Source organism: Vigna radiata, chromosome 7 (genome assembly GCF_000741045.1).
Source record: "Vigna radiata var. radiata cultivar VC1973A chromosome 7, Vradiata_ver6, whole genome shotgun sequence".
In the NCBI taxonomy this organism is placed as follows: Eukaryota; Viridiplantae; Streptophyta; class Magnoliopsida; order Fabales; family Fabaceae; genus Vigna; species Vigna radiata.
Window position 1 is genome coordinate 27,664,446 of NC_028357.1, and position 11,361 is coordinate 27,675,806.

The 11,361-nt window shown below is 30.0% G+C and overlaps 2 protein-coding genes across 3 annotated transcripts; both read right to left on the reverse strand.

Moving 5' to 3' along the window:
• Positions 1 to 3,583: 3,583 nt before the first annotated feature.
• On the reverse strand, positions 3,584 to 7,536 carry LOC106766255 (transcription factor PIF4). Of its 2 annotated transcripts, none has more exons than XM_022783333.1 (7): positions 7,247 to 7,536; positions 7,016 to 7,123; positions 6,518 to 6,583; positions 6,369 to 6,434; positions 4,255 to 4,572; positions 4,111 to 4,165; positions 3,584 to 4,011 (listed from the first exon to the last, which is right to left on the reverse strand). In XM_022783333.1, the coding sequence occupies exons 1-7, from the start codon at positions 7,517 to 7,519 to the stop codon at positions 3,875 to 3,877; spliced, it is 1,023 nt and encodes a 340-aa protein (XP_022639054.1). In that variant the 5' UTR covers positions 7,520 to 7,536; the 3' UTR covers positions 3,584 to 3,874. The 2 variants fall into 2 exon arrangements, with proteins under 2 accessions (XP_022639054.1, XP_014506484.1); XM_014650998.2 differs by having other exon boundaries at positions 4,255 to 4,569; positions 7,247 to 7,535.
• A 2,701-nt stretch (positions 7,537 to 10,237) lies between these two features.
• On the reverse strand, positions 10,238 to 10,710 carry LOC111242030 (NEP1-interacting protein 2-like). Its single transcript, XM_022783183.1, has 2 exons — positions 10,603 to 10,710; positions 10,238 to 10,492 (listed from the first exon to the last, which is right to left on the reverse strand). Exons 1-2 carry the CDS (start codon positions 10,675 to 10,677, stop codon positions 10,289 to 10,291), a joined length of 279 nt encoding a protein of 92 aa, XP_022638904.1. The 5' UTR covers positions 10,678 to 10,710; the 3' UTR covers positions 10,238 to 10,288.
• Positions 10,711 to 11,361: the final 651 nt, after the last annotated feature.

Genomic DNA, 11,361 nt, shown 5'->3' on the forward strand with positions numbered 1-11,361 from the left:
ACATCTTAGTTTTTAAGTATAATAGAAGTCATTGAATTTTCACTCTTGTATATGTTTTGCTATTATAATTATTTTTGGAATATTTTACTATTATAATTATTTTTGGACGACGGTAAAAGTCTACTATATACATTATTTCATTAACTATTCTAATTTATTCACTATGTAATAATTTCTATAAAAATATTAATGTTATTAAAATTTGAGATGTTATGATATAATTTCAAAAATTCTTACAATTTTTAGCATATACTAATACTGACATAATATATACATAATATATAGTAGATTTTTATCTCAACCGTAACATATGTTGTGTCAATAATTTTAAAAATACCATGTATTTTTATAAATTGAATTTTATTTTTAGAATAGTAGTTTATCTGCATAGTTATAACGTATATTTGCACAAGTGAAAGTGATTGATAATAAATATATTAATAGATAAGAAGTTGTTTAAAATTTACTTTTATATATGTATTTTTGTATTTAGATCTAAAATTAATTATTTAAAAACTTACATTTTACGATCACTTTATTTTAATTTATTTTTCAGAAATATGTATTTACAATGATATTTTATTATACAACTTTATTTAAATTATAATTCAAAATTAATTTTTTCTTTAAATTTATATTTTAAATAATTATTTTTAAATAAATTGATTTAAAATTTTAGAAAGAATAAAAAATATCGATAAGTATCTCTAAATATTCGTAGATGAAAAAAATTAGAATATTTTTTCACACATATTCAACAAGTAAATAATAAAACTTTTTTTAAATGTAACAAATAGGATAATATCCGAGTCCGTCACCATTGGCATTGGTGCAAAGCAGGTCGATCTTTATCAAATTGTTTAACTTTTTTTTAAAAAAAAAAAGTAACGAGAAAATAGTAATATTGATGTATCCATGTGTGCATTCTTTATATGCCTATATGAGTTGTATCATTGCTGAGAATAAGCATACATTATGCCTTACAAATATTAAAAATAATTAGAATTTTTAAATTGAGTTAAGATGTCTTTGTGTTTTTCTTTTTTAAATTTAAAACCAATGTTTTAATCGATATAGATTTTAAAAGTATTTAATTTAGTCCATCTTCGATTATTGTTAGAGATTTTTATTTATAAAAAAAATAAAACTATAAACCATTCAGATGATAATTTATTTCAATTTCACATGCACTCCTTTGGACATTCTACTCTCTTTTCCAATGTATTCGTTCTAATAACGTGTAGGTTGAAATGTTTGAATAGAATAGTTTTAACAATAATTTTTAAATTAAAAGAACAAAAAATTAATTCTAATTTGAATTAGTAAAATCCCCCATACAGTTTCTCTAAAAATTCACTTTACAGTCACTTTCTTTACAAAAATATCTAAGAAAATAAAAATTAGAAATTGTTGTGATTAAATGAATTAAGTTAAACAAAAATAATTATAAACTTTGAATCAATAAACATGGAAATAGTTATTTATGCCAAAGTGCATGGATATTATTAGCTGTACAAAACTTTGAACCACGGTCTACACGTAAAGATGTTTCAGTCAAATTTAGGTAAAGAGAGAATTCTGGGGAAATAATTAAGAAGAAAAGAAAAGAAAAGAAGAAGTTGCATTGAATTGACTATGAGCAACGTTTGTTAGGGATTGGGACGTCTTAACAAGAAGACAGTTGAATAGATGGAAAACAGAAAAGTTAAATGACCAGTTTTCTTTTTCGACTTATTGTGAATGGAAAAAGATTTCTTGACTTTTTCTTGTTTTTTTCTAAATTCTCATTACCACAGTGCATTCATGATATCTCCCTTTCTATTTTTTTTTTGCCTTTTGTATTCGGAGTTTTAGGTTCGTGTTGTTGGATGTTCTCGTTGGAAGTCTCACATCGACTAGAAATAAGACATCTCATCTTAAAAACCGGTTTTGGGGTTGAGTTAAGCATAAAACTCACTTCTAACATGGTATCAAAGTCATCATTTGAGTCTATCCTAACAAGTTCTAAGTGAACATTTATATTTCCATCCATTGTTGGGGAGCTATTGGACCACTCAATTTCTACAGTTTTTGTTATGGGTGTTGCTTCCTTCACCTCCCCAAGTGGGTCCTGCACCTCCCCAAGTGGGTCCTGCACCTCCCCATTATTTTAATTTATTTCAAAAATATTTTACACATTCCCATTATTTTTTTTTATTCCAAAAATATCCTACACCTTGCGAGTGTCCTTAACAATCTTTCTCTTTCTCTCTACATTAATGGGGAGGTGCAGGACCCACTTGGAGAGGTGGAGGGAGTAACACCCTTTTATTATTTGTATTTGCACTCACTGATAAGATATTGTCCACTTTAGACTAAGCTCTCACGGATTTGCTTTTGGTACCACTCCAAAAAAAACCTCTTATTAATAAAGATATCTTATGTGTATCTAAACTTATGTCCATCTCTCATTTTTTCTGATGTGGAACTTTATTTCTTCCTATCATATTTCATTTCTTTAATGGAGAATGTGCCTTTCAATAGACGAGTTTTAGGAATACAAACTTAAAAGATCCAAAACATATAATAAATTAAAAAATATAAACACTCGATAGTGATACAAATGCAACAAATATGGACTAGCATTTATTTCTAATTCTTTGGTTGTTGTATTACTGTACCTTGTCGAGGAGATACTCTCGTTTTATAATTTCATTATTCACGTTTTCTATGTATAGGTTATTTATCTAGTGGACATACAAATTTATAAAGATTATTAACTTTAAATTTGAAAACCAATAAAAGAAATATATATGGAGTTTATTTCATTTTTGGATTAAATAATCATAAAATTCTCTTTGATTTTATTTTGGTTGGACTTAGAAAGTGTTGAAAAATAGTAATCTCTATTATTTTTATCATAATTAGCTTTGAAATATTTTCTGATCCATTATTATCTATCATAAAGTTTTTTTTATTCAAGGTATCTAATATTGGAATAGTTGTTGGAGAATACCAGGGAATTATTATTTTATATAGTTTTCGTAACTTGATTTTGTAACTATTGGTATAATATATCCAATCTTCTTATATCTAAATTTTAAGGGTAGGCTTGAATGAGATTTTTTAAAAATCAATTTATAATCCAAACTAGATCTAATAACATAGATTTGATCTATACTCCATATCCATTTTTATTAAATAAACTAGATTGCACCTTCTTAATTAGAATAAATTTGGCGAGATTGATCTAATATATTTGAGTATTAAACCTATTAGAGATAGATCAAATCAATTATTAAAATTTTAGTAAACATAATAAATTGTACAAATAATAAAATGGAAAGTTTAATTATCATTTTCCTAATAGACTTGTACAATATTAGCAAAATATACCAATTTCTTACTATATAAACTAGTTAAACTACGAAACTTTAGTATAAAGATGATTGCGGAATTTTCAAGAGTAATTATAAAACCAAAATACAAAAAACAAATAAACTAATAGATCGAGTTAGCATAAAGGGAGTAAATCATCTACTTTTTATTAAGTAATAAGTTAAGATTCTATACCGAAGATGCTTTAATAATTAATTTCGATGGATATTGAGAATCCTTCAGAAACTTTCTCGTAATTAACATCAATGATTTATGATTTGAGACATCCTTCTACAAATTCCAAATTTCTTAGTCTGCTATCTACAAGAAGCAATAAACTGAGCTGCATATAAGCATAGAAACTCCAATGAGAAATCAAGAAGGATTTCATGTGCATGTTCCCCATCTACAGAGTTACAAAATCTCATACCAGTAAAACAATTTAAAGACATTTGAGATTTACAGCAAACATTTTTTTGTAGCTCATAACATTCCAATTACCCACTGAACCGCTGGTTTAGAATAATGTTGGCTCACTATTTCTCAACATCAGTCTAGATTGATCACTTCCAGGGATGCAGTTTCCTAAAGAGCTGCTGTCTTTAACTGCAGATTTTTGCATATCAAAGGAAACTGATGCTGTAGCCAATGCGCCTGATTCAATTTTAAGGAGGGAACAGTTCAATTAGTACGAGATTGTTATTTCCCAATGAAAGAGCTACATGATCATTTCTCTGGAAAGAAAAATGAGACCTTGAGAAGAAACTAATGGGTTGGTATGGTGCTGCAATATGTCTTCTCTGCATATCTGTTTTATAATTTAAAAGGGGGAAAAAATGTAAAAGTGAATACCGTTATACTTTTAACTAGGCATATGTAACTAAAAAGTGAGCTAACCTCAGAAAAACCTCTGTGTTGAAATGATCTTATATTGTCAGAAATATGAGATTCCAGTCTAAAAGATGTTTCTGAGTTGAATATATATGATGGGGTGGTCATGGATGGCTGATCTGCCACAATTTGTTTGTTAGCCATATTGGATGAATAGGGCATGGGGTTTTCTTGTTGCATAGGGAGAGTAGCAGTAGTGTTTGAAGGGATAGATCTGTTTTCTTCACTTGAATCCATTCTCATCTGAGACAATTGCTGGGGTTGCAAACCTTCTGGAAAGAACATAGGATGCAAACTCAACCCATTTCTCATTGACAGCATCTGCTATTGCCATAAAACCATATTAGAAACAAGCTGAGCAGTATTTCTCCTTTCCCTTTCCCTTTAACATGCTCAAAATTTAAGTGTCAGCACATAACACTGGGTTTTGGTAAAAGAGGAGATCCATGTCAAGAATACAATTGAAGTTTTTCCTGATGCATGATGCGTTCATCGCAACATAGTCTAATGTTATTCACCAAAAGTATCAACTTGTACTAAATACACTATATTTTATGATTCTTCAATACTCTGATCACTCTGCAGAGCATATATATATTATGGCAATGTTGCACAACAAAACATAACAAGCATAACCAAGATCATCATCACATTGAATTCATCACTTTGTATATTGCAGTAGTTTTTTATTTATTAAACTCGGATACTTCAAAATGGAAAGTATACCTATGGTACCAGTGTCAGAAACCGATACTCTTCGGTTACTTCCAAATATATATCTAAAAGATACTCAATATTTTTTTTATTCTTTTTCCAATACTTCTTGATACTTTTGGAATACTTCTTACGTGTCCAAAAAGTATCCAACCTTTTTTCTTCTAATTTTTTCTAGGATATGATATAGATACTTTCAAATAGTATCTAAAACCATCTACTTTTGTGAAAAAGATTAAGTATTTTGTGATATATATCAAATAATTGAAGAACATTACTTTGTGATATATATACTATTATTGCATAAAAAAGAGAGACAAAAATTGAAGAACATTAGTGACAATTATAGTTAGTCAAGATTAATTGCGAGATATAAACAAAAATTAAAATTGTTTTGTTATGATTACAAATGTTGTTTTCTTTCTTGTAAATTTGATATTGTAATTATAAATTAATGAAAAAAAACATCAATGTCTCTTTACTTATAATTATGTATATTTATATCAAATATTTTATAAGTTTTGTCAATAAATCATGATGCATCGTATCCTAAATTAAAAAAATTTACCCTATATCAGTATTTGCATCATATACCTGTGTGGCACCGAGTATCTCTGGTATGGAAAATATTGTGCACTTCAATGATTGAATTTGAATTTGTAAGGAAGAAAGCCACACATTGGAAAAGAAAGTCCAAGTGAGAGTGATATAAGAGAGATTTTGAACCAAACTTCTTAAGGTTACTAGTCAAGCTTAAAATCAAGCCCACAAATATTGTTCATTACGAATCCCATGGAATATTTCCCCTCCCAACCAGAAACCTTGTTCTTGTCGGTGACCTTGAAAAAAAATATTGGGTGCTAAAATTTCAAAACAAATTGGGACACACACACACAATATATATATATATATATATATATATATATATATATATATATATATATATATATATATATTAAATTAGGGGATTATTTTAACTGAATATTAGTTATAATCAAGCTAATTTATAGTGAAGCGTCAATTTTAGTATGTGTTCGAGTAATCGAGTAACTAAAGGCATCACAATTTCTTAAGTTCTTTTAAGGATGTTATTAAAGGTATCTTCAGCAAGATTCCATAAAAGTTCATTCCAAAAGTTCTTAAAATTTATGCTAGTTGTTATTGCAGACATACTTCAAAATTCAAAGGTTTAAATTAGTGTGGATATTAAACCTTTCAATCATATCTAGTAACAAGACATGATCACACAAGTATCCAACGTTTCTTATAAAAACAAATAACTAAGATATCATTACTCATGATTTGTAACTTCATGTAATTGCAATCTAAGAAAGAATGTTCAAGAATAAATTACGCCCCGAAAAGGAATTGGAATAATAATGAAAGACACGGATAGAGAAACAGACCTGTACTTGGAGCTGAAGCTGTTTAAGGTATTCAATAGCTTCATCAAGCATCGAAGCCTTATCAGTCTGCCAAACAACAATCCTCCACAGTCAAAGAACAATGAATCGTGCAGCACGCTAATCAAACATTGTAGAAGAAACCAGTGTACCTTGTTCGAATTTGGAATTAGATTTTGCAAAGCCTTCAATTTTTCATTGATCCTACTCCTCCTCCTCTGCTCTCAACAAACCCCGCACCAGACATAAAAGCCAGAAATGAAAATTACGTAGCCATGAATAAAAACCAAAACCCAAGCACACAAAATAGCCAGCCACCATACAGTAGCAGAACCAGATGATTTTATCAGAGCTGGATTATGTAGCAAATTCATGACAAATTAGTCCTTTTTTGTGACATTTGGGAAATGACTTCTTTACAAAAATTGACAGGACAAAACTGTTGTACCCTCGACAAATTCGGAGACTAAATTAATGAAATATATATTCATAAAACCTTGGCTGGGATACAACTTATAAATTTTCTGTAAGTTTGATTTCAAACTATCTTTAATAAAATAGGTGAAGAGGTTTCCTATCTTAGGGGGTGCAATGCAGGTGTAGTGCAGCTGCCCCACTTTACGACGTAATTACAAGAAGAAAGTTCAAACCTTTTCAGACAAGTTATGAACTTCCGCCGCTCTGCTTCTTTTGGATGAACTCCCAGAACGAAAGCACTTGGATGGAATTGGAACTTCTTCTACCAACGCTTCACACTCCTACATTGAGAATATTCATATAATAACCACATACAGCACACCACAAGAGTATAATAATGATAATAATAACAATAATATAAAGAATATCGAACAAGGAGTAATATGAGAAAGTGGAAGCATCACCTCACTGTCGCAGTCGTAGTCATCGGTTTCATTGTGAATATTGAGTGGCAGCGAGGAAGAAGAGACGTCGATAGCAGAAGAAGGGTTGTAGGGCGAGATCCCATCTCGTAGTGCATTATGTTGTGCAGTTTTGGAGGTGCAGAAGTGAAGCATGGAGATGGGGATGGGATTGCGTGGGGGGTTACCCTGGTGGGTTGTGAGGGAAGAAGGAAGAAGAGTGTGAGGAAGGGGAAGGGAGATTTGGTCGTGGCTGGAGGAGGAGGAAGAAGACATTGTATTATCCCTTTTTGTTTTCTAGAATAATAATATGGAAAAATTCTTTTAACAATTTTTTTTGATAAAGTGGTAATTTGTGATTAACTCTTTTAAATATTTTTTAAATATAAAATATTGAATTGTTTTGGTTTAAGGTCAAAGGAGCGTTAGCACTTTTCTTTATGGATTGTTGGGGTTTGGGTGTTGGTTGCATAGGCAAGTGTTTACGTTTGTGTTTGTTAATGTAAAGCTGATAATGGAGGTGGCTGACTAGTTTGAGAAACCGATAGCAAAGAAAGGAAAAAATACTTTTTAACGATATTTTTTAATAACCTTTTACAATACATGTTTGTGGTGGATTTATTTAAAATATTTTTTTAAACATAAATTTAAATAAATTAATAAAATAATAATACATATTTTATTGTTAAAAAATTATTAAAATATCAAAAAAAAAAAAAAAAGAAACAAAGGTTTTTCAAAGGAAGGATGTGACGTATGACATGGGGAATTGTGAACTGTTTCGGATCCAAAGTATGGTTCGCTCACACTACCCACAGTGCCACGCGCCATAACAGCGATTATCTCCAACTCATACACAACACTGCTTTTATTCTATTAAATTATCAAAGTATATTGAGGGTCTGAATAGCAGTGAAGGAGGGTGTCATATTCAGCTCATGCGTTTAATAGATTCAAATATAAATATCTGGCATATGCATCTTTTCATTATTTTAATTTATTTTAAAAATATTTTATATTTTTTTTTATTCTAAAAATATCCTACACCTTTTTATTATCTTTAATAACTTTTTTTTTCTATTTACATTAATAGAATATTTATTATAAAATATAAAATTCAGAAGAAACTTCAATATTAATATTTTTACCATTTTCATTTTATAAAATTAAAAGTTAGATGCAAATACAAATTAATAAACATAATAATTTTAATAATAAATAAAAATATATTATTTTATTATATACTAACTTTATAATGACGAAAGAACTAAATAAATTCTAAATATTTAATAAATAACTTTTTTTTTATATTTTAAGTATTTGATAATATTTTTATATTATTTATCTAATAAATTAAATATTTGAATCAAACATGTCGGTGAGTTAAAACATAATATAATGTTAAAAATTATAGATATTATATGTAAAAAACACACACACACACACACACACACACATATATATATATATATATATATAAACATTTTTCTACAAATTTAGAACAAAATTTTACCATTTATTAAATAATTTGAAAAGAATAAGTAATTTGAAAAAAAAAATATAGTCAACCGCGAAAATAAGATTGAATCAAATTTATTTAAAAAAATATATCACAAGTTCAAATTTGAGCCATATAAATGCTCCATTAATGAGCCATGTAAATGCTTCATTAATGTAGAGAGAGAAAGAGAAAAATTGTTAAGGATAGTGGAGAGATGTAGAATATTTTTGAAATAAATTAAAATAGTGGGGAAGTGGACCCACTTGGGGAGGTGGAGGGAGCAACAGTGTACTAATTATGTACCACACAATGAAGGCCTTAGTAGGCTGATTCAAAATATAACAAGGGGAGTTACTCCCTACACCTCCACACAGTGCTCTCTGCACCTCCTCATTCCTTTTTTACCCTTTTAGTAATATTTAAAAGAGGATGTTAATATTTGTGAACGAGATCCGTCGGACGTGGATATCCGTTTAAGAAAATCCTTATTCAAAAGAAATTGATGCTTCCTATTAACTCCTTGCTCTTTCCACCTAATCCTAAGAAATATTACATACCAAATTTATAAAGAACTCACGAGTGTCAAGACAACTTCTTGAAAAAAGTTAAAAAAGAAATTCTTTGAAAACAAAAGTTGTTGGTTAAAAAAATTGGTGCCAGATAATTATTGTCTGCAAGCTTCAATGGCTGCAAACATAATAGAAACAACAAAATCTAGAAACCAAAAAATTTCAATAAACAAACCCAGAAAATAAAGGTGGAAACTTTATAATCTTTTAGAAAGCAATAAAAGGGTATGATTTGTTTGTTTGCTGGGTGACCTTGAATAACTAGTTCAAAGAAAGAGAAAACTTTTTGCAGAATACAAAGAAGGAGAAAGTGAGAGATGGAGGATGAGAAGAAATACAGATCTAGAGTTGGGAGAGAGGGGAGGGGGGGGTTGGGGTTGCATAGGTTTATAAAATATGATTAAAATAAAGAGGATATTTTTGTAATTAAGAAATTTTGGAGAAATTTAGGGAGGTGAAAAAAGCGTTTGTGGGGGTGGAGGGAGCAGCGTCCTATAGCAAGGAAGCCACTATAATTATTGGGCCTGGGCAGCCCGTAGCTATGTAAAGGCCTTTTAACTGGATTTGAACCTACTATCCCATCATATTTCTTAACACAAAATTCATCAAAAAACTGGGTTGGCTTGTAGCAATTGGCAAGTAAATATCTTTTTGTTTTTTCCAATACCGATAAAAAAATATTTTCGAAAAATATAACGTAAAAAAATGTCACAAAAGAATTAGAAAAAGAGAGATTAAGTTTGCTGCAAAGAACAGCGTTAACTTTAGCGAGAAAAAAGAGGTGCAGAAGAAAGTATTGCAAACTACAAAGCAACCACAAAATAATTATCCGTTGGAGCTTGGAATGACTTTGCCAATATCATCCCAAATCCAAGTACCATAAAAAGATCCATTAAAAGAAAAGAAAAAGTACGCGTTGTCTGCATCCATAAAACGAAAGTTGCAATCACAGTCTTTAGAAGTTACAGTGAGGAACTATTCACTGTGACCTTCATCGTGAACAACAGCTGCATCTGCTGCTTTACCTCCTACATTTTGGTCATTAGACGTTTCCAACCCAGTTCTTCTGCAGACGGGGCAACGGTTCTTGTGGTTGAGCCAAGTTTTGATGCAATCAAAGTGAAACTTGTGCGCACAAGAATGCAGCTTCCCAATATCCTCTCCGTTGCAAAATTCTTCCTATAAACGTTGTAACAGAAAAATTAATACAACACTAAGATGTGAACACGCACACAAATTCCATACAGAGGGAGTTATGGGAACAATCAATGAAAATAAGAATGACTGACCAGACAAATGGAGCATTTTTCTTTATTTTCTTCTGAATCATCTCCATCAACAGCCAAGAAAGTTTGACGCTCCATGTATTGAGTTATCGTTTCAAGACTCAGGCCCGCGGATCGCGATGTCCCAAATAGTTCAGGGTGCTCTATCTGCCTCAATTAATACTTTTTAGAAGCCAAATACTTTATTCTAAACTACGTTTAAAAAAACAAATGCAAATGCATTGCTTCCTTTCAGACTAGACTTAAAAAAAAATACCAAACATAACTTTTCTAGGAACTTTTCAAAATTTATTCTAGGAAAATAAATGAAACGATGTTTGCTTGATAGATTTGAGGAGGCAATGTAAAGGTTCCCAAAGTCAAGGCTAATTCAATTTCGAAGTTTATCGAAAGTTTTGGAAGATTGTACGGAAGATGAAAGAAAAAAGAGAGAACGTGGAAGATATGATGAAAAATGTAGAGTTAGATAAAAGAAAAGGTGACGATGAAAGAGAAGAGAAAACTAATGCATGAATATATTCATACCTCAAAGGCACGTAACACAAGTGAGTAGTCGAGGATCATCAACTCCTATAAGATATAGAGACATAAGACACCTTTTATTACAAAGATTTATAAGTAGAACTACCTCATCAGGATACTAATATATAATAATACACACTCAGAGGAGTAAAAACAAAAAGAAAAAAATATTGATTCCATTATTTGTTTCTACATCAATTCGACGATGGGATTTTATAATAAAAATAACGTAATAAAAAT

Coding starts and splice junctions, on each gene's coding strand:
- LOC106766255 (XM_022783333.1), bottom strand. CDS start 7,519: ATGTCTTCTTCCTCCTCCTCCAGCCACGACCAAATCTCCCTTCCCCTT. Junction 6,584..7,015: donor TTCATAACTTGTCTGAAAAG/GTTTGAACTTTC, acceptor TGTTGAGAGCAG/AGGAGGAGGAGTAGGATCAA. Junction 4,573..6,368: donor AGCTTCAGCTCCAAGTACAG/GTCTGTTTCTCT, acceptor TTATGGCAATAG/CAGATGCTGTCAATGAGAAA.
- LOC111242030 (XM_022783183.1), bottom strand. CDS start 10,677: ATGGAGCGTCAAACTTTCTTGGCTGTTGATGGAGATGATTCAGAAGAA. Junction 10,493..10,602: donor AAAAATGCTCCATTTGTCTG/GTCAGTCATTCT, acceptor CAACGTTTATAG/GAAGAATTTTGCAACGGAGA.